Source organism: Dryas octopetala, chromosome 6 (assembly GCF_963921425.1).
Source record: "Dryas octopetala chromosome 6, drDryOcto1.1, whole genome shotgun sequence".
Classification (NCBI taxonomy): Eukaryota; Viridiplantae; Streptophyta; class Magnoliopsida; order Rosales; family Rosaceae; genus Dryas; species Dryas octopetala.
Window position 1 is genome coordinate 10,741,105 of NC_141371.1, and position 19,350 is coordinate 10,760,454.

General features: G+C 35.8%; 3 protein-coding genes and 1 non-coding gene across 9 annotated transcripts; 2 read left to right on the plus strand and 2 right to left on the minus strand.

The window, feature by feature from the left end:
• Positions 1 to 970: 970 nt before the first annotated feature.
• LOC147282300 (uncharacterized) lies at positions 971 to 2,589 on the minus strand. Its single transcript, XM_086248194.1, has 2 exons — positions 2,233 to 2,589; positions 971 to 1,107 (listed from the first exon to the last, which is right to left on the minus strand). The coding sequence occupies exons 1-2, from the start codon at positions 2,587 to 2,589 to the stop codon at positions 1,018 to 1,020; spliced, it is 447 nt and encodes a 148-aa protein (XP_086104320.1). The 3' UTR covers positions 971 to 1,017.
• A 662-nt stretch (positions 2,590 to 3,251) lies between these two features.
• POLD2 (DNA polymerase delta small subunit) lies at positions 3,252 to 8,954 on the minus strand. Of its 4 annotated transcripts, none has more exons than XM_086247596.1 (15): positions 8,834 to 8,954; positions 8,603 to 8,732; positions 8,059 to 8,165; positions 7,847 to 7,973; positions 7,336 to 7,443; positions 6,672 to 6,787; positions 6,500 to 6,583; positions 6,161 to 6,229; positions 6,006 to 6,077; positions 5,831 to 5,922; positions 5,624 to 5,751; positions 5,274 to 5,375; positions 5,088 to 5,155; positions 4,722 to 4,861; positions 3,252 to 3,587 (listed from the first exon to the last, which is right to left on the minus strand). In XM_086247596.1, the coding sequence occupies exons 1-14, from the start codon at positions 8,897 to 8,899 to the stop codon at positions 4,808 to 4,810; spliced, it is 1,323 nt and encodes a 440-aa protein (XP_086103722.1). In that variant the 5' UTR covers positions 8,900 to 8,954; the 3' UTR covers positions 3,252 to 3,587; positions 4,722 to 4,807. The 4 variants fall into 4 exon arrangements, with proteins under 4 accessions (XP_086103722.1, XP_086103721.1, XP_086103718.1 ...); XM_086247595.1 differs by having other exon boundaries at positions 4,790 to 4,861; positions 8,059 to 8,174; XM_086247592.1 differs by having other exon boundaries at positions 8,059 to 8,174.
• An 89-nt stretch (positions 8,955 to 9,043) lies between these two features.
• On the plus strand, positions 9,044 to 9,116 carry TRNAA-UGC (transfer RNA alanine (anticodon UGC)). Its single transcript has one exon. It is a non-coding gene; the product is annotated as a tRNA-Ala (tRNA).
• A 922-nt stretch (positions 9,117 to 10,038) lies between these two features.
• LOC147282303 (Plastid-lipid associated protein PAP / fibrillin family protein) lies at positions 10,039 to 17,824 on the plus strand. 3 transcript variants are annotated; one of them, XM_086248872.1, is made up of 8 exons: positions 10,040 to 10,407; positions 10,796 to 10,917; positions 10,997 to 11,080; positions 11,311 to 11,407; positions 13,662 to 13,878; positions 15,363 to 15,415; positions 16,491 to 16,601; positions 17,634 to 17,824. In XM_086248872.1, the coding sequence occupies exons 1-7, from the start codon at positions 10,126 to 10,128 to the stop codon at positions 16,584 to 16,586; spliced, it is 951 nt and encodes a 316-aa protein (XP_086104998.1). In that variant the 5' UTR covers positions 10,040 to 10,125; the 3' UTR covers positions 16,587 to 16,601; positions 17,634 to 17,824. The 3 variants fall into 3 exon arrangements, with proteins under 3 accessions (XP_086104999.1, XP_086104998.1, XP_086104997.1); XM_086248873.1 differs by lacking the exon at positions 17,634 to 17,824 and having other exon boundaries at positions 10,039 to 10,407; positions 11,311 to 11,350; positions 16,491 to 16,715; XM_086248871.1 differs by lacking the exon at positions 17,634 to 17,824 and having other exon boundaries at positions 16,491 to 16,715.
• Positions 17,825 to 19,350: the final 1,526 nt, after the last annotated feature.

The following is a 19,350-nucleotide window of genomic DNA, read 5'->3' on the forward strand; positions in this document are numbered from 1 at the left end:
TAGTACATCCCAATTTCTTATTTTTTAATTGAGAAGACATGTTGACAATATATTCGATCAGATCCCACCCACTACACGTGTGACTGAGTAGGTGCAACCATGTATTGTGAGCTTATCATAAACAAACTTTGTCCTTTGGATGAATGGAGGAAATGCAGAGGTAGTAGAGGCATGTTGTTTTCCAAACAAGATTTAAAGGGAAAGTGGACTTAAACACATGTGGCATGTGAAACCGGGCTTTGTGTCACAACTCACAAGGCTGTCTAATCTATCTAATAAGCTAATCCAGGAGGCATGCATTCATGGTAAGGGTACAGTTGCAATTAAAGATGTTGTTGCCACAGATGGGGTCTGATTTATGACCCCATATATCCCATCAGACGGTTGTGGTGTATGATGGTTTATAGTAAATGTCACATGAACAAGTGCTGCTTTTTTATTTGGCCAACAAAATGGGTTGCAAGCTCCATCACTCTGATTGAATGTTGTTTGCAGTGTATAAGAGGTTGGAATTTTTTTGGGTAGTCTGCAAAATTTGAGATTTCTGTAATATGGTATGATCTGCTTATGCTTGTTTTGCTGATATTGTATACTTGTTCAAAACAATGATGAATTTTTATATGTGACGATCATATCTGACATCACCATCATAACATGCATGTGAGTCTTATCATATAAAAATATGTCATACATATATGTTGTGAGAAGAAGATCACATGTGACTGTTACATACAAAATTTTATCCAAACTAACTTACTATTTTCAATCGGTCATAATAGAATAAAAAGGCGAAGTAGCCCATAAGAGCACTAAAAATACAAGCATATCCAATCCAAACTCATGAAATTTTTGATTTTAGAACTAAAATTGAACTCATTTTATTACTTGTACAAAAAAACAATATTAAAAAAGAATGAGAGATGCAAATTGGATGTAAATTTACAAAGCTGAGCCGTTTTAAATAGAAATAAATTTCTGAGAATTTATAGAAGAGAGACTATATCTAAGTTTCTTGAGCTAGACAATGTCATTTATCAAACGCCTGTGCCTATTGTAATGCTTCTCCATGAAAACCTTTGAAGCCCCTTCTATGGTCCTCCTCCATGTCTGCACAATTGATTACAACAAAAGAAAGAGACATGTTAAAAATCAGTGACATCAATATAAGTTGACTTTTTCTTCTCCATTTGCAATAATAAACACATAGCAGTCTTTATCAATGAATAACACATATTTTTCTCTTTCTTCCCCATGTCTCTTGTTGATGACTTTTCCCTCACCTCCCCAGTTATAAAAATGGAGATGGGCATAGCTTGGCTGCCAATTGGACCCAACTAGTGAGTAGTGACAGCTTCACCAGCAGCACTGACCAGTGAGAAGAGTGAGAGGGGCATTTTGGTAAGTGCAACTAGCTAGCCTATGAATAGGTGCAGAAGATGGGGATAGGTGGGTTGGGTGTTGTTTGGCCCCTGCTCTATTTGTGCTGCTTTCTAGTGCTTCAGTGCACAAAAGGACTCATGCAATGTTGTCTTATTGTTAGTGTTGGGGTTTCCTTTTTTTTTTTTTTTGGAAATGTTGGGACTGCTTGAGCACTCAGTTAAACAATGGATATGTAAGAAATTCATCTGAAGGGATACAGATAGTTATTAGGGATAAATGCATTGGGTGGCCACAAAAGTGTTAGCAATATGATCCCAATTTGCATTAATTTCCTAAGAGCTTAAATTTGTTAACACTAAGGTGTTAGCAAGCCTTTGGAATGTAACACCATACTATTGCAGACCACACACAAAGTTATCATACACTAGCTAACATTATGGTTATGTGCATTCCCCTACCTATTGAGTTGAAAAAATAATTGTACACTAGCTAACCCTGAGATAGCTGGATGAGGCTTAATAAGAGATTCAAGTGGAAATGGGTCAAAGGATACAGTAGAAAAATTAGTTAAACAAGTTTCTCAGCTGAGTTACTGCTGGCTTTGAGAGATAGCTTAAAGCCTTAAAGTTTAAACTTGGGCTGTGAATTATTTTGTTTTCAAAGAAAGTAAAAAATGTGGTTCATTCTTATAAGCCCATTCACTGAGTTCCCAGTGATTACATTTACACACCCACTTAGATGAACTGGACTTCCTATCTACACCTTTGTTTGTTCATTGGCAAATGGCAACTAACACAAACTGATACCTCAAGATTTCTACAAGAACATGTAATACAATAGTAAAAATCTAACCTTGTGAATGGTACCAAAGAGGGACTTGTTCCTAATATCCCTTGCCCTGAGGTGTGATCCCCTGCCATGAATCCCAAGTTGCCTAAGCAATGCCTTGCTTTTGGTCCCAGCAGGAAGCAGCGACCTTCTCTCCACTAAGCTGCTGCCATTTGATGGGCTCTCACATTGGTCACCTTCCCCGTTTTTACGGCTTCTTTTCCGGCGTTTTGACACCCTCAACACTTGTTTCTTTGCTGGGGCCTCATCAGCCTCATCCCCTGAATCAGCAAACTTTCTTAGCAGCTCATCTGAAGACTTCTTGTTTACATGTTGAACACTAGAAGCAGCAGCAGCAGGACTAAGAGTTGGAGGGTCCATTGTAAATTGCAATGAGAGAGAGAGAGTTAGCAAATTACAATGTGGATTGTATATATATATATATATATATATATATGCTGAATTGGGGTACTTGGGTCGGTGGTGATTTGGTGCTTAATGTAATGTATATGTGGAAATGGACCGTTGGGGTTAGTGACAATGATTTGAATAATGGGACTGGGAAAATATAGCCGTTAGGGAGAATAGTAGACAACACCACAGGTGCAATACAATGTAATTGTATGATTGGCATGTGAGTTTGTGAAGACATGCATTTTAGAGTACAAAAATTCCAATTTGGCATAATAGGATCAGTCAAATACGCGCCCCCCCCATGTTCACCCTGACACACATTGCAGTCTTCCAGATGGTTGAGGCGTCAAACTTGGATCTGGTTCGAGTTTTTGGACCAAACAATGGTATATAGGTTTGGATAGAATTGGGCCACAAGGCCCACAGGAAGTTAAAAGAACACAAGGCCCACAAGGCCCCAACTCTTGAGTGAGTTCTAGTTCCATTGGGGGGCAAAGCTGGTAGAGATTTATTTGATTTCCCATTTGGCATAATGGCGTGACCAAGTTGAAACTTGAAAGCCACCATGGAGAGATGAAATTGAAACTAAGGAATAATGGCTAAGAAATTGAGATTGATTTGGCAAAATTTTCAGTAATGGAAGACATTGAAGTAACTGAAAAAACTAATGCCTGAATAGTGTTAATATCACACCATCAAACATTGTATCATTTGATAAAATTTACATCTAATGCTTGAAACTTCAACATCTTTAATTACCAGAATTCCTACTTCAAAAGAAATAAAAATCACATAAAAAAACAATTATAAAATGCAAGATATTCTACAAGCAACTGTTTTAAAAAATAATGCAGGCTTTGGCTCCCCAGATTCATCCCATTTGGCTCTCTCCTCAAGGAATCTCCAGAATTGCTGTTAGAAGATGTCTTGAAACCTGATGTAAATCCCTTCTGATGTTCTGAAACCTGAAATTACAAATTTTCAATCTGAATTGAGAAAATTTCAGTAAGAAGCCACTGAAAGTTGCTTTAGAGATATGCATGCTCATGGATAAGAACTGATTCTGTTCAATATTATATATTCCGATAATGTATCTATATTCAGACTACTTTATAGCACCTAAACTTCAAATCAATTTGACATGATATAGTTATGAAAGATTAATTAATGACAAATGAAGTCTAAAATCTTGTCACTCCAATGCAAAGAAACAAGCAAAGTACCAAAGCTAGCTGCCACAAGTAAGACCCCTTTCCCCTCTCAAATGTTGACGTGTACAATGCTCATGGATAAGAACTGATTCTGTTCAATATTATATATTCCGATAATGTATCTATATTCAGACTACTTTATAGCACCTAAACTTCAAATCAATTTGACATGATATAGTTATGAAAGATTAATTAATGACAAATGAAGTCTAAAATCTTGTCACTCCAATGCAAAGAAACAAGCAAAGTACCAAAGCTAGCTGCCACAAGTAAGACCCCTTTCCCCTCTCAAATGTTGACGTGTACAATGCTCATGGATAAGAACTGATTCTGTTCAATATTATATATTCCGATAATGTATCTATATTCAGACTACTTTATAGCACCTAAACTTCAAATCAATTTGACATGATATAGTTATGAAAGATTAATTAATGACAAATGAAGTCTAAAATCTTGTCACTCCAATGCAAAGAAACAAGCAAAGTAACAAAGCTAGCTGCCACAAGTAAGACCCCTTTCCCCTCTCAAATGTTGATGTGTACAATGACAGTGACTAATTACTGGTTAAAATGCAATCAGTTACACTTATTCTTAGTCAAGTTGGATGGTACGAGTTAAAAATCTTTTGAACCAAGTTTTGAGTCATCAATGCTCCTACGAGGTTACTTGTGAATATATTTTTATTGATAATCATGCATGATATTTTAAACTAAAAATCAAATAACAAATGTATTCTAAAGATGAAGAAGCATGCTGCAGATGATTATAATTTTGTGTTCTTTTATAATTGTATCAATTTGATCTTAGAGAAAGAGCCAATTATCTTCTTTCTTATCTCAAATGCTGGTTTTCTATAATATTCTTTTATATCTCCTTGATGATCACCTGGAAATAGAACATTGACTGGAGGCAAATTATTGAAGAGTTCAGAGCTTTACTTGAAAACCTCATACCATGTCGTTATCAGCTGTTCAAAATTGAATCCCAAAACTAAGTGTATGGCATTCAAGATTTCTCAAGTTTAGCTGCAAAATGTGGAAACAAGTGCAGAAAATTACCAAACAGCACTTTTAATTTGTAGAGATACATAAACTTTAAACAAGGGATCAAGGTGCCATTAATTTACACGTGCATGTGCACACACACATACAAGACACAATAAACACATATAACATCATGATAGACACTGGTACTTATTCCTCAAGAAGTTCTAAGCATGCCTTAAAAGATACAAAGTTACAAACAGCTTACCACAACAGCAACTCCTGTGTCACAGAATTTAGGAATGCAAATGAGTCTCGTCATCTGCCCTTCAGATCCTGCAATTGGAAGTTTGTAGAATAATCAAAAAAAAAAAAAAAAAATTAACGCTTTAACTTTAATTCTTGGCATGAAAAAGGGTTATCATTTAATGATTACAAAGTTGCAAGAAAATACCTTTTACTAAGCGACTATCATATCTATCCTGATTACCAATGAAGTAAACATGGGGACAACTCTCAATCAGGAAAGGATCCCTATCTGTGAAAGGATAACACCCTGAAAGAGAATGATAACATGAATATTGATTTAACAACACAAGAAAACTTAAACAGAACCTCATGGGAAGATCAAATATATAAACAACTTTCCTAATTTTATTTTGGTGGATAATATTGTTTGATCACAAATTAGATGGTAATTCAGCCTAGATGAAAATTTCCAAACCAAATAACCACCTTAACATGACAAATTGCCTCAGATGAATGATCACCAAAACTAGACAAGCAAAATATATAATTTCATACCAAGAGTATTAGGTGTTGTTGGTGCCAGATGCCTCCACCTCAATGTCCTTTCAATAAATTCAAGCTTATCCTTTGCTTCTGAATACTTCTCAAGGTCATCTATATTTTGACCTGATGTTCCAAGAAATCTGAAAGCCACAATACCACTACGTCAAAATAATTACCTAATAAATAATACCAAAAGTCAAATTACTTCCACAATTTTACCTGATATCATCAAGCTCAAAGCAATGAGGATTAGTGCATGATCTAAACGTGTTATAAGCTGATGACCCAGGGAAAAGGCATCTGTTCAGAGACTGCAAAGAAAAGAATATTAGCTACAAACAAAATCATGAATGAAAATCAATGTGTACAAAACTTTTAAGGACATAGATCAAACCTGCTGTGGCAAGGCAAAGTTAGCAGGGTCATGAAGACCTGGCATGATATCCAAAGACAAACCTGCAGCAATCTGGCAAATGTAAACTAAAATTAAGTGGTGCAAATGATAGGAACATAAATGAGGTATTGATTAATTAAACTGATAAAAAGAACCTGAGTCAACATAATATCCAGCTCCTTAATTGGCTCGGTCAGCCTTGATTGATCCTTTGACGCTAAATTCTACAAAAAATGAAGAAAATGACTTTGAAAAAAATTACTTAATTTTTCTTGTAGGATATGACCTACTAAGCATCTCGCTTGGAAATTTGAGAAACAGAACTACAAAAGTTCTAGGCTTTCCATTATTATTATCTCTTTTTTTTTTTCAAGGGAGATTTTTAAAAAATGTCAAAACTATATCATCCACATTGACCTCCCCTCCTACAATTTATAAGCAATAACTAAACAATTATATTCTGCCTTGTTGTCAGAAACATCTGAATGTGTTACCTGTCCATTAAGAAGACCATGAGGAATTTCAACAGAATTTCCGGCAATTACAACATGAACAATTTGTGCTGCAATACCTTGTTCCTATTCGATGTTCTACAAAGTTAGTATGTTAAGACAGTTTCAAACATAATGAACAGCACATGATCTTTAAGGAAAAGACAGCATGAACCTTCTCATCTCCTAGATGTCCTGTTATATGATCAACAAAAAGCTGAAAAAGGAGAGGATTTGAAGAGCTGCTTCCAACACGAAGTCCAGATACAAAAACAACAAATTTGTCTTCTCCTGCATGCAGACAAACTAAATTTAATAATAAATATTGAGGAAAAGGTAATAGTGAAAGATGCTGGAACATAAATACCAGAGGAAATGAAACAAATTAAATATAAGACAAGCAACATATTAATAATGATCACAGATAGTAGAACATGAAAACCAGAGGAAATGGGAATCAAATAACAAATTCTACATTTTTATTTCCTTTTATTCCTACGAACATAACACTGAATGTTTGTAACTATATAAAACTGAGAGAACTGGAAGAAATTCAAAGGAACCAAAACCAAAGACTTTCCACTTGATGCTCAAAGGTTTCAAGTTATGTTTCCTGTAAATTTAGCTCCTCTTTAAACATATTATTTTATAGCCAATATTATCTAATACATTTTGCATACATTCGACCTTAGCTTTTTAATCTCTCAATTATCCAAAACTGGATGTCTGAATCATAAAATAAAATTTCAGCATGTAACTGTGTATTGATGCCTGTTCATTACTTGACAGTCCAAGAAGAAAAATCTCAAAAAAGGAGAGGGAGGTGAATCAGGTTATACTTGATTTAAGTGGGAGCTCTATCTGCGGTGGTAAGCCAGCTTCAAGAACATCTAGAACTAAGAAGTCACCGGCATCAGTCTCCTTTCCGTGCAAAGCAACAATAACCCCTAACACCAAGTTAATGTAAAATGAGCATGTTTCAACAATATTGATTTGATATTATAATGTTATGCAATTTGACAATTACAGATCAAAATGAACAATTCAAGTAATGTCACAATCATACAATCTAAGAAAAAGTGCTTTCTCAAGGAAAGCAAGTGAAATTGGCCCAACAGATTAAACTTCACGTAGACTGAATCAAGACAAAACAGTGTAAAGTTTCTGAAAACCATATGGGACTAAGCATGAGTTAAAGTACCACAGGCCAAATAAGCCTAAGCAATTTCTTGCCTCACTGAACCCCAAGAGACACCAAAATGAGAGAGAGAGAGAGAGAGAGAGAGAGAGAGAGAGAGAGCGGTTTTCTTCTTTCTCTATTGCAGTTTTTTTTTTTTTTATGACACAGACCTGTTACATATACAGAAGGTGAAAGCACACTCCCAGCAAGCTTAACTCTTCCACTTTCATCTTCCAAAATCAGATGATCATCTGGGTGCATAAAATTATGAGGCTTGACAAGTGGTGTCACAGATCTCTGTAAAGTTACAATAATATAGAATAATTAAATCAAGAAACTTCATAACCGAAGACTTATAAATAACACTGGGCAAGTACACAACCTTCTTAGAGTACTCATCAAGAACAGAAGGTTTGAGTTGCATGTGCTTGTACAGGGTTCCCACAACGATGCATTCCTTGCCTTTCTCCAATCCCAGAACTGTGCAAACTGTAACACCTATACTTATCAGATTATCATTTTACCAGAAACCCAAATCACTGATACTTCAAATATTAACAAAAATGAATAACACAATCCCAATAAGTAGCCCCCAAAAAAAAAATCCAGCACTGATTCTAACCCAATGGCATGTACTAAAGTTTGACCCCGATAAAACTCAATAACACCAATAATTTTACTAAAGTTCTACCTTTCTGCACATCCCAAACCCCTAAAGCTTAAATCTTTTGAGAATTATGGAAACCCAATTATCTGTCACAGGTAGGCAATTCAAAGACAAACCTATAAGTAATGTGCCATCAACTTGGACCAAGATTTTTTTTTTTTTTTTCTAACTGAACACAAACAGTGAAGAACAACATTTTAAAAGGGAAGAGTGAAAACTAAATTGACCAAAAGCTGAAATAAATGCAAGAATTGAGAACCTGGTAAGTGGGATTTCCAATTAGGGGCAAGGGAATAGAGGAGGGTCCTCATCATATGGAGACGCATAAAGTATATTTGGCTGTACTGCTGACCCCTATACACCTCTTTCTGAGTTTTAAACGTCTCGTCCTACAATAAACAGAAAATTAAATAAAATAAAAATAACTAAGAAAAACTGCTGTAAGACTGTCAGTTCAGGCTGGAGAGAGAGAGGGTACGACAGTACGGACCAGTGATTTATAGGCGGAATGCTTTCTCTGGAGCTTCTTGTCTGAATCGATTTCCATGGCTTCCATGGCGGGAAAATAGAGAAGCAGAAAATTTCACTACACGCTCTTCGACTTGGGTCAGTGACTCAGTAATATTCAGTAGGGCATTTTATATGCCCAGAAAAGAAAACTTTACGTTTAAATATCTTAATTTCCGTTCAACAATCTTATGGGGATGTAGCTCACATGGTAGAGCGCTCGCTTTGCATGCGAGAGGTACGGGGTTCGATACCCCGCATCTCCATTTTGTTGAACTATTTAAGTGAAAGCTTTTTTTACTTTCTATAAGAAAAAACTCCTTAAGCATTTCCTCTTTTTTTTTTTCCCTATATACACACCCTCTCTCTTCTCCCTCCACACTGCTTTCTTATAAGAAACAAGAAAAAATGCATAAACCACCCACCAAAACCCGATCCTAAACCCCTCCCCCTTCAAGTGGATGCGAAGGGAGGGAGGAGAGGAGGGTGCTGACAATTCACCGGCAATGAGGGCGATGATTGACTACAAAGGGGTGGGTCGGGTCCTTGGGTTCCGTAACTTATGTTATTTGTTTTTTTTTTTTTTTTTTTTTTTTTGTTGTGAGTACATTTTGATAATGTAAGGAGTGCGTAGTGAGAAATTGCGTAAAAATAAAAGTGAAATGGGTGTGAGATGAGAAATTTAGAGGTGTGCATATAGTTACTCTCTTATTTTTCCTAGTGAAGGAGGTTGTTCTAAGTTAATGTCCTAGACTTGTAAAGACTCAAATCTAAAATACAACATTACAAATACATGGCTAATCTTGATTCTTGAGAGCTGACTTGAGTCTTTCATAATCCAACATTCCAACTTCATCATTTTTGCATACATCAGATATGCTGGTATGGCTATTTTGTCATACATTCATCAATGGCATAGCCAAAGCAAGAAGAATCATGTGGCATGTTGCCATGTAAGTTATGTATCCATGTAGGTCTTTTAGGAAAGCCGAAAAGAAATAAAAAAAAAAAAAAAAAATACTTAAGTTTTATTGTTTCACACAACGCACATGAAAACCAACGTCACCAGCACAGCAGCCGTCGATTCGCCAACAAATTAATTAAATTAAAAAAAAAAACAAAAAAACAAGATATTTTTCAATGACGAAAATACCCCTCTCCCAGACACAAAGTCACACAAACCTTCCCTCCCCACTTCCCTCGCGTTCTTGAACCACCCACCTGTCTTCTCCAAACCCACTGCTCTCACTCTCCGTTGCCTTCTTCCTCTCTTCAATGGCGTCCGTGCAGGGCCAGCTCTCTGCGATCCGCTCTTGTTGTTCGTCCTCGCCGTCCTCATCGTCCTTCTCTTCTGCCACCACCACCACCACTTCGCTGGTCTCCATCGGCAGCTGGCCGCTGCCTCACCGGAAATTCTCCGGCCGCCGGAGACAACTTCGCCTCCGGAGATCCGTCTGCCGAGCAATGGTTCAGCAGGCCGTGCCCGTACCCGGAGCTCCCGCCGCGTATGCTAAGGAAATGGAGAGGCTCTCCGCTAAAGAGTCACTGCTTCTCGCCGTGAGCCTCAACAATCTTTATTATTATTTTTTTTTTCATATGCAATTCTTTTAGTAACATTTTATATTAAGTAGAAGAAAAATTGCTAGCTTTATGCACTGATTGGTTGTTTATGAAGTGTTAATGTAAGAATATGGAAGATGTAAGGCACTGTTTGGTTGTCATTTTCAAATTATGCTCGTGAACACAAAATTTGCGAGCTGAAACAGTGCTTAAGTATTGAAATCCAAATTATTTTGGACCCTGACAAAGCATGAGCTCCATTCAATTATATGGTATATTTTTTAGAAAGTTTTGGACTTGTTCATGTGGTACAAAACTCAATATCTTGGTCTCAAATTTGTAGTCCAATTTCTTAAAAATTTAATGTGGAAATTGTTTGTTTCAGTTTAAGGATGCTGGAGGTTTCAAGGCTTTAGTCACCGGGAAGACTACAGACATGGCGCGGATTGATGTGAATGAGAGGATAACTGCTTTGGAGCGGGTTAATCCAACGCCGCGCCCTACAACGTAAACGGTTATATAAGCAAAGCATTTCCACTTTTTTGTGTTTTGGATTAGATGTTCACTTGTTTGTTCAGCTACTCAGGTCGCCCTTTTTGGAAGGACAATGGAATTTCGAGTGGTTTGGGTCTGGAAGCCCAGGTCTATTTGCTGCTAGATTTCTATTTGAGTGAGTGCTGCCTGTATTTATGTATTTTATTGTTGGAAATGTAATTGGTAGTGGTTGAAAAAATATACTTGGCGTCTATATATGGTTGGTTTGAAACTTGAATTGAAACCATTGTTGGAAATGTAATTGGTAGTGGTTGAAAAAATATACTTGGCGTCTTTATATGGTTGGTTTGAAACTTGAATTGAAAGGTAGCTTAATATATTGATGCAACCTCTCTATTGCTGCAGGAGATTTCCTTCAACGTTGGCTAGTTTGTCAAAAATGGAGGTACTCATCAAGGATGGGAATGCAAAGATTACAGCAAACTTGAAACTATTAAACTCGGTATTATGTTTTTGTCTTTAAATGTCCTCAGGCCATGGAATGCTTTCATATATGTGATGAAGCACTCAGCGTAAATACTGCATTTGCCACAGATCCTTGTGAAATCGTAGCTCTAGCACAACTAACGGATATTGAACTTAAGTGGGTCATAATTCTGCAGTAGCACCAGTCTTAGGTTTAGAGCAAGTTGGTTTAGAGCTGTCCTTGATTGTTTTTGTGCAGTTTCAGGGTTATAGTAAATAAAGTTAGTGTGTGCTGGTTGAAACAAATATGGAGGAAAATGAGGTGGAGGATTTAGCAGCTTCATTGGGTTGTGAGGTGAGGACATGGCCTATGAAGTATTTGGGGCTTCCATGTTCTGGAATCCGGTGGTGGAGAAGGTTGAGAAAATACTGGAAAGCTGGAAGAAGGCTTATCTATCTAGAGAGAGGCTCGCCTTAATCCAGGCAGTTGGAAGCATTCCGACATATTATTTTTCTCTGTTCAAAATCCCGAAAGGGGTTGCCAGAAAGGTGGAGCATCCAATGAGAGAATTTCTGTGGGATGGGTTAGGGGAGGGTAGAAAAGTGCATTTAATCAACTGGGATTCAGTCTCTCAAGTTAAGGAGAAAGGGAGTTTAGGAGTTGGGAATCTGGCTGCTAAGAATGAGGCTTTATTGGGTAAATGGTTATGGAGATTTCCATTGGAACAAGGTTTTTTTATAGTATTCTGTGATTAGAAGTAAGTATGGGATCCAAGATAATGGTTGTGATGCAAAGGTGGTGCTGCGGGGGTCTAGTCAAATCCCGTGGAAAGATATTTCTCGTGGGTATTATTGATTTTTAGGACGCTACAAACTGGTGGTGGGGAATGGAGGTCAGATTCTGGGAGGACAGTTGGACTGGGGAGGCATTGAAAAATAAGTATCCCAGTTTGTTTAATTTGTCAAATCATCGTGTATTTAATTTACAGGTGCTGAGATGGCAGAAGCTTCGACAGTTCCCATGGTCTGGAATTTGGGTTTTAGAAGGAATTTAAGTGATCTTGAAATGATGGAGTTGACCTCTCTATTAACTTTTCTGCAGAGGGTGCTATTTGGAGCCAACCAGGTCAGATTCAAGAACTTGAGAGCTGGAATCTGCAGGGTGTTCTCTGTTTAATCGTATTTCAGATTTTTATGTGAGGATAGGTACTCCAGAGTTTGATCCAGCAAGGGTGATATGGAAAGCAAAAATTCCGCCCAAAGTTAAAAGTCTTGGTTTGGATTGCACCGCATGCAGAAACTTAATACATGTGATCTGCTTCAGAAGAGAAGACCAATATATATGCTTATCGCCAAGTTGGTGCATCATGTGTAGGGAGAAGGGGGAAAGTTCTAGTCATGTTCTGGCTCTTTGTAAAATTGCCTCAAAGCTCTGGTGGAAATTGTTTATTGATGCGGATCTGGTTTGGGTGTTCCCATGGGGATGTTTCTCCCTACAGTGAAAGGATCCAGGGATTCGGCGGAGGAAAAAAGGTCAAGGTTTTATGGAATTGCAGAGTGATGGCTATCATTTGGGTTTTATGGATGGAGAGGAACTGACAAACTTTTGAAGATTACAAAGGGGCGGAGGTGGAAGAGTTATGGGATAGGGTGTTATTTTTGTCATCTCTTTGGGCTTCTGTTTCTACTGTTTTTCGGGGGTTGAGCTTGTTTGCCTTATTATTATAATGGAGGGCAGCTATTAGGTAGTTTATCTTATAATAAGTTTTGTGCTGAGGCTAGTTTAGTTTTTCTATTGGTTGTTTGGGATGTAGTTCTGAAGTGGACTCCTTGTCCACTGTTTGTTTTGTCTGAAGTTTTAAAATTTTCTTTCTTTTGGTCATGTTTTGCATCAGAACTTTGGCTTGCTTGTGCAATCTGTTTAGGTACAACATCACAAGATCAGTTGGTGGACCTGTGTACAGAATATTTTGCATCTTGTTTTCGTCATTTTTCTTGGACAACCTAGAAATTATTTATGTTAGTTCAATCCTGCTCTCTTTCCTAAATGACTACAAGTAATATGATTGTTAGACACTTATGAAAGGAAGAGAGAGAGAGAGACTAATGAAGACATAGTCTTGATTAGACTGATTATATTTTTTATGGTAACCAATAATCAAGACATAGTCTTGATTAGACATGGTGTTACATATCATTTTTCACTTAACACCTTCTATTTGTCCTGTTTGAATTTTGATGATGTAACTTTTCTGAGCAATCACTAAGAAGCACTTTATGATGCATTGCAGATAGAAAGCAAATTTACTCTGTCAACCAAGTTATCTGTGGAGGGAGCAGTTCGAATGAAAGAGGAATATGTTGAGGGGATTCTTGAGACACCAACAGTTATTGAAGAAACAATACCAGAACAGCTAAAAGGTGCACTTGGTCAAGCAGTAAACACAGTGCAACAACTTCCTCTTCCTATTAGGGATGCCTTTGCCAGTGGACTGAAAGTTCCTTTAAGTAAGTTTGATATTTTTCTAAGCCATTTATTCTCTGATCTTAATTCCTTTAAGTAAGTTTCTCTTTATTTCGCTGTTAATTGAATTTTAGATGGGGGTGTCAATTGAATTGCCCCCCACCGTCCTTTTGTGTTTGTGTTTAGAGGTAAATGATTGAATGCATAAGTCTGAAGGGGCACCATCATTGGTGATAACTTTGGAAGTGGTTTGTATTATGTTATGATGCCTCAAAGGAGGTGTCTCTAGTTTCTTTATCTATGAAATTTTGCTGCTGCTAGGTTGAATATGTATGAAGGTATTGTGTCAACTGTGAAGCATTTTAGGTTGTCCGCATTGCTGTTTAGCTGACTAAAATTTTATGGTTATTCCTGATATAATATTCATTTGTCATATAATTAACCACTAAGTCCTCCCATGTTACTCTCTCTTGGTTTGAATGTTGTTTGTTGGTTGGTTGTCTTAAAGTGTTTCAAAGAATGAGGCTTAGGACCCATAACTAGAGAGTAAACTTTCAGTTGAGATTGAAACATTGTGACTTCAAATGCTGCAGATATATATATATATATATATATTTTTTTTTTTTCATTCAATGAACAATTCTACCTTTCAGATGCATCTTCACACAGAGTCTCCAAATTCTATCTTCTTTCCCCTTTTTCTTTGTTATTTCTTGCATGTTTGATTTGTTTATTTGGGATGTGGTGTGGAGTTATCATTTCGTAGCAGTTTCTATCATTCTGTGTCATTAAAGCCTAGAATTTTGATTATTGAATGGTTTATTGTCTTAAATATAAATTAAATATAAATGCCTCATCACTAATTCAGCCGTAAAAATGAAGGGGAGCCATCATCTTAGATGGTATAGGCTTGGTTTTGGGCATATGATGTTATTTCAAATTTTTTTCAATGTTTTTGTAGTAGCAGATGTCGCACCCTACTAATGCTCCATCCAATATGATAAAAGGACCAATTTGACTTTCCACTCTCATTTATTACTGCTTTATCTTATTTTCACCTCTATGCTAACCTAGATTGTAATTAAATATAATGTGCTGTATGTATTAGTCATCTCTCAAGGAGGCATTATATGCAAGATTATACAGTTAGTCAACTGTACAAACAAGGCAAACATAAAGATAAATGCGTAAACATTAGCCTAACTATGTGCAATTAGCATACAATCAGGATCTGTAATAAGTTTACTAAAATGATGATCTGACATAGCTCTCAATTAGGATCTGTAATAAGTGTACTGAAATGATGTGAATCCATGCTAAGTGTTTACTGCTTTATGCTCATTTAGTTTGATTTTTTCCGTGCTATTTGTAGTAGTAAATGTCGCTCCCTGCTATTCATCCAATATGATGAAAGCAACTTAACTTTCCACCCTCATCCAATACTGTTTTATCTTATTTTTGGCTCTCTGTTCACCTAGTTCTCACTTCTCATTATGAATCCATGCTAAGCTTTTACTTGCGCCTGCAGCTGGAGCATTTGAGAGACTCTTCATGATTTCCTATCTTGATACGGAGATACTTGTAAGTACTCTACTGAGTAATATTTTTCATGGTTTAGTTTGAATTTATTTCACATATGTTTAACTTTGCAAAACTAAGACCATTATCTCACTGACTGTTAGAGAATTTGATAGCAACATATGAATAATTAGCTAACTTAGTTTAGCCATATCAAACTTGGTGGAACTGCACAGAGCTGTACGAGTAGGGCTTTAAATAGTATTTCTTAAAATATAGCTGAATTGATGTTAAAATCTCGTTTGTGGTGAAGTTTAATTTTTGGATGAAGATAAACTTATTTCTTTTGTTTTGGTGGCATTTAGAATAATTTTTCCTTCCCAGTTCTTCATAACGGATTCTATTCCTCTGCTATGGAAAATAATTGAGACTCCTCTCAATTTCAAGAAATAAGTATGTTGTTTCGTTTTCATGTGTGGTGTAAAAATTCTAAATGTCTAAAACATTCTTACAAATGGTGAAACTTATAAGATGCATGATGTGATTTTTTGCCAAAAGATGTTTGATGTATTTTTAATCCATTTGTTCACTAGATAGCGACCTTTACTATTTCATTAGTCTGTTGATTTTGCATGAAGAATATTCATAAACAAAGTCAATGGTAATGCCCTTTTGCTGAGGTTGGTATAGTATTTGGTGATTATCATAGATTTAATAATAGATGAAATAAGTTTAAAAATTTGCTCCCTTAGCCTTGACCTTTTTGGCTTTCCTTGGAATTTAAATATAGTTTAGGATGAATTTAGTTCCAAAGGTCAAGTCTTTAGATGTTGTAACAACTTTTTTCACCCTTTTTTTTGTTGTTGCAATGTTATATTATTATATTATGCCAAGATTTTCTCTCTTTTATTGAAGTCTACCCCAACAGATCCACACTATGTCCCACAGATCTTGTGCACTGGGTTTAGGGGAGGTTTGAAATATTGATCTGTTTAGAACATAGCAACATTTTCACCCATCATAATAGTATAAGAGTGGCTTTGACTTTCGATAGTATTGGATGGAGTGACTGCATCGTAGAGTGTTATATAACTAATACCTTGCCAAATTTTGAATTCTTTTGCTGGGTTTGATACAGATAATAAGAGATGCTGCTGGAGTTCCTGAAGTACTTACAAGGTTGGATTCACCCTCATCTCCCCTAGCAGAAACCACCACAGATTATGAGAGCTAAAGGAGATGCATCTATGTATGGGAACTCCATTTTTCCCTTTTTTTTTTTTTTTTTAGATTTTTATTTAAAAATAATAGTTACATTTTATTTCACCGCTTTATCTCTCAATCAGATGTTGCTCTTTTCTTATTTTGTCCTTGTTATTTTTGCCTGAATTTTTCCAAACATTCGGTGACGAGGAAAAACTCTCGGCTGCCAATAATCACCATAAAAACTGACAAAATGTTCCATCTCTGTAAAATGCATGTCATTTGACCAAGATGGAGTGTTGTTTGTTTGTTGTACTCTCAAAGTCTCAAGCATATATACATTTATTTTTATTTTTATTTTTTGCTTAATTGGTAATTTAGAGATTCACTGGATAAGAACAGGAAAATATTTGTAAATTAAAGGTTGGTGTTTAGTGTGAACGTGTTTGACTAAAATGCACCACGCTATTTGACTAAAATGTGCTCTGCTGTCATGGTGATTCCAGCCTAGCCGCCTCTCAAGCTTGCCCTTACATCACCTGGAAGGACAGATCAATATTTAATTCTTTTCGTTTTTTTTTTTTTTTTCGATTGGTTGGTTTTGTATTCCTTTGCCTTGTTACTTTATGAGAAGTTGTTTAGGGAAATGTTATTTGGATTCCAAAATAATCTTCTTCTACTTCTCCTGTGTGAGTGTATGGAGGAGTTTGAGAACCTTATTTTGCAGTGCATATCGTTTCCTTCTATTAACCTTGGTTAAAATGGTTGAAACAATCTCAACATTCACCTTTTTGGTAGAGTAAATGGTTGTAGTTTCATTTTGAAGCTGTTTAACAATTATAGAACATTGTTCTTTTGCTAGATAGTTTCACGTATTATATTCTTAAATTGTTAATTAGAGTTACATTCGATCAATAATTACTAAGGTTTGACGTATTATGTTTGACAATTTAACAACATAGCATATCATATTGTAAGGGAACATTACTAGGGTTGAGTGGTTCTTAATTAGGGTTTGAAGCCTTCCAAAGCTATTGCCTCTTACATTTTCATGATTCTCTCCTCCTTCCATGTGCAGCATTGAGCAATGTTGATGGCGATGACATGGATGGTTACCAATATTGTTAAGGTCACCAGAGTAGTGCTCATCTAAGGTGCCTAATTTGAGGGACAAGTGAGAGATAATATATTTAATTGTTGAATTTACTCTAAATGGTAGTGTTTTATTAATTAAAATTCGGAGTTATTATGAATCTTATTTATTTTCAATAAGTAAAATAATGGATCTCGTATTTTCAACAAGTAAAATACTAACACTTATATTAATACATTGTTTGATAAACAAAATTGTAGGATAGATTTGATAACTTTAGCATTATTGTTACGTGGAAGGCTTGACTCTTAGGCGTCCGGTCGTTAAGGATCAACAGATTACACTAATACTAATACAGCATCATAGTTGCATTAATGGTGGTTTAAGTCGCACCTTTCATATTAATTTATGTTCAATATTTTAAAAGTTAACATGTGCCACCAACAAATTAATATCGCAATTTGCAAATTAAGTTTACCAAAAATGTTGACTTCACGCCGCTGTTTCTTAAGTCAACTATTAATATTAACCCTCTGCTGTGAACTTGGGTTTTTCTTGTAAATTAAGAAATTAATTTTACAGCTCTTGGTGAACTCAACATCTATTGATTCCATTATTTTATTTTATTTCTGATAGGATATTGATTCCATTATTTCATTTGCTCATGGTACTAATTGGTATTTATGTAGGTACATACATAGGGACTTTTAAGTGATCAAAGCCATTTAAGAAAAATGAGAACATTCTCTTCAAGAACTACCCCGCAATGCAATTTAATGATTAGAATTGTCTATTTTTTAGGTAACTCCTCAAGAGTCGTTTTTGTAAGAAATCAACCAAATCAGTAATTATTTGGTTATCTAAAATATGCAGATAAATACAGTCGTCAAATAAAATTGAAATGATCTTGATGATAAGTTGGCTAAAATATTTCTGATTTGATTGCTTGTTTATCAAAAACGATCTTTGAATAATGACTTAAAACATAAATAGTTTCGATCATTGAATATTAGGCCCAAGATAGAATTTCTTCAATTTTCTTATGTGAAGACATCTTTACTTGAAACTCTCTCTATACATACATATATCATATATGTCTACATTAATATATCTTCCGCACATTCACAAATGGGATATAATATAAAATAGATAGTATTAGAATTAAGAATACCTATAAACAAAAATCATCTATATCGTCACTAAAAGAGAAGTAGTGACGATATTTGATGGGGTTTTATTTGATTTAAGTATTAGCCAACTCGGCAAGTAGGTTGTGCAGAATTGTGTTCAACTTCATATATATGGGGCAATTAATAATGGAATTTCTCAACAGGACCAACTATACTTGGAGGAGGAGTGTATCTGGAATTTCCATGCCAACATGATAAGAGAGAGACGACTTGTGCAATAACTCATGAAAAATACAACCAAGTCTTGCAAGAAAAGCAATACATTTATATATCAAACATATAGTTTTGCAGGTTCTTTGCTAATTTGGTTTGCCAAACCATGGTCGGCTAGAGAGAGAGAGAGAGAGAGAGGCCAAGGCCCACATACAAAAGACAAAAGAACAAGACATCCAAAGAGAGAGAAACAAAACCCATTTAGTCTTATTCAATTCAAAACTTAAAAGAAAGAAACCATTAAGAAATAAGAAATACTATGTATGTATGGATGGATGAGTTTGTTCTGTTTACTTCCA

Excerpts from the sequence above, each read along its gene's own strand:
- POLD2 (XM_086247595.1), bottom strand. The coding sequence starts at position 8,899 with ATGGAAGCCATGGAAATCGATTCAGACAAGAAGCTCCAGAGAAAGCAT. Across the intron at positions 6,584-6,671 it reads GACATCTAGGAGATGAGAAG|GAACAAGGTATTGCAGCACA; the intron begins GTTCATGCTGTC and ends AACATCGAATAG. Across the intron at positions 5,376-5,623 it reads AACAACACCTAATACTCTTG|GGTGTTATCCTTTCACAGAT; the intron begins GTATGAAATTAT and ends ATTCTCTTTCAG.
- LOC147282300 (XM_086248194.1), bottom strand. The coding sequence starts at position 2,589 with ATGGACCCTCCAACTCTTAGTCCTGCTGCTGCTGCTTCTAGTGTTCAA. Across the intron at positions 1,108-2,232 it reads TCTTTGGTACCATTCACAAG|ACATGGAGGAGGACCATAGA; the intron begins GTTAGATTTTTA and ends TCAATTGTGCAG.
- LOC147282303 (XM_086248872.1), top strand. The coding sequence starts at position 10,126 with ATGGCGTCCGTGCAGGGCCAGCTCTCTGCGATCCGCTCTTGTTGTTCG. Across the intron at positions 11,081-11,310 it reads GCTGCTAGATTTCTATTTGA|GAGATTTCCTTCAACGTTGG; the intron begins GTGAGTGCTGCC and ends CTATTGCTGCAG. Across the intron at positions 11,408-13,661 it reads ACTTGAAACTATTAAACTCG|ATAGAAAGCAAATTTACTCT; the intron begins GTATTATGTTTT and ends GATGCATTGCAG.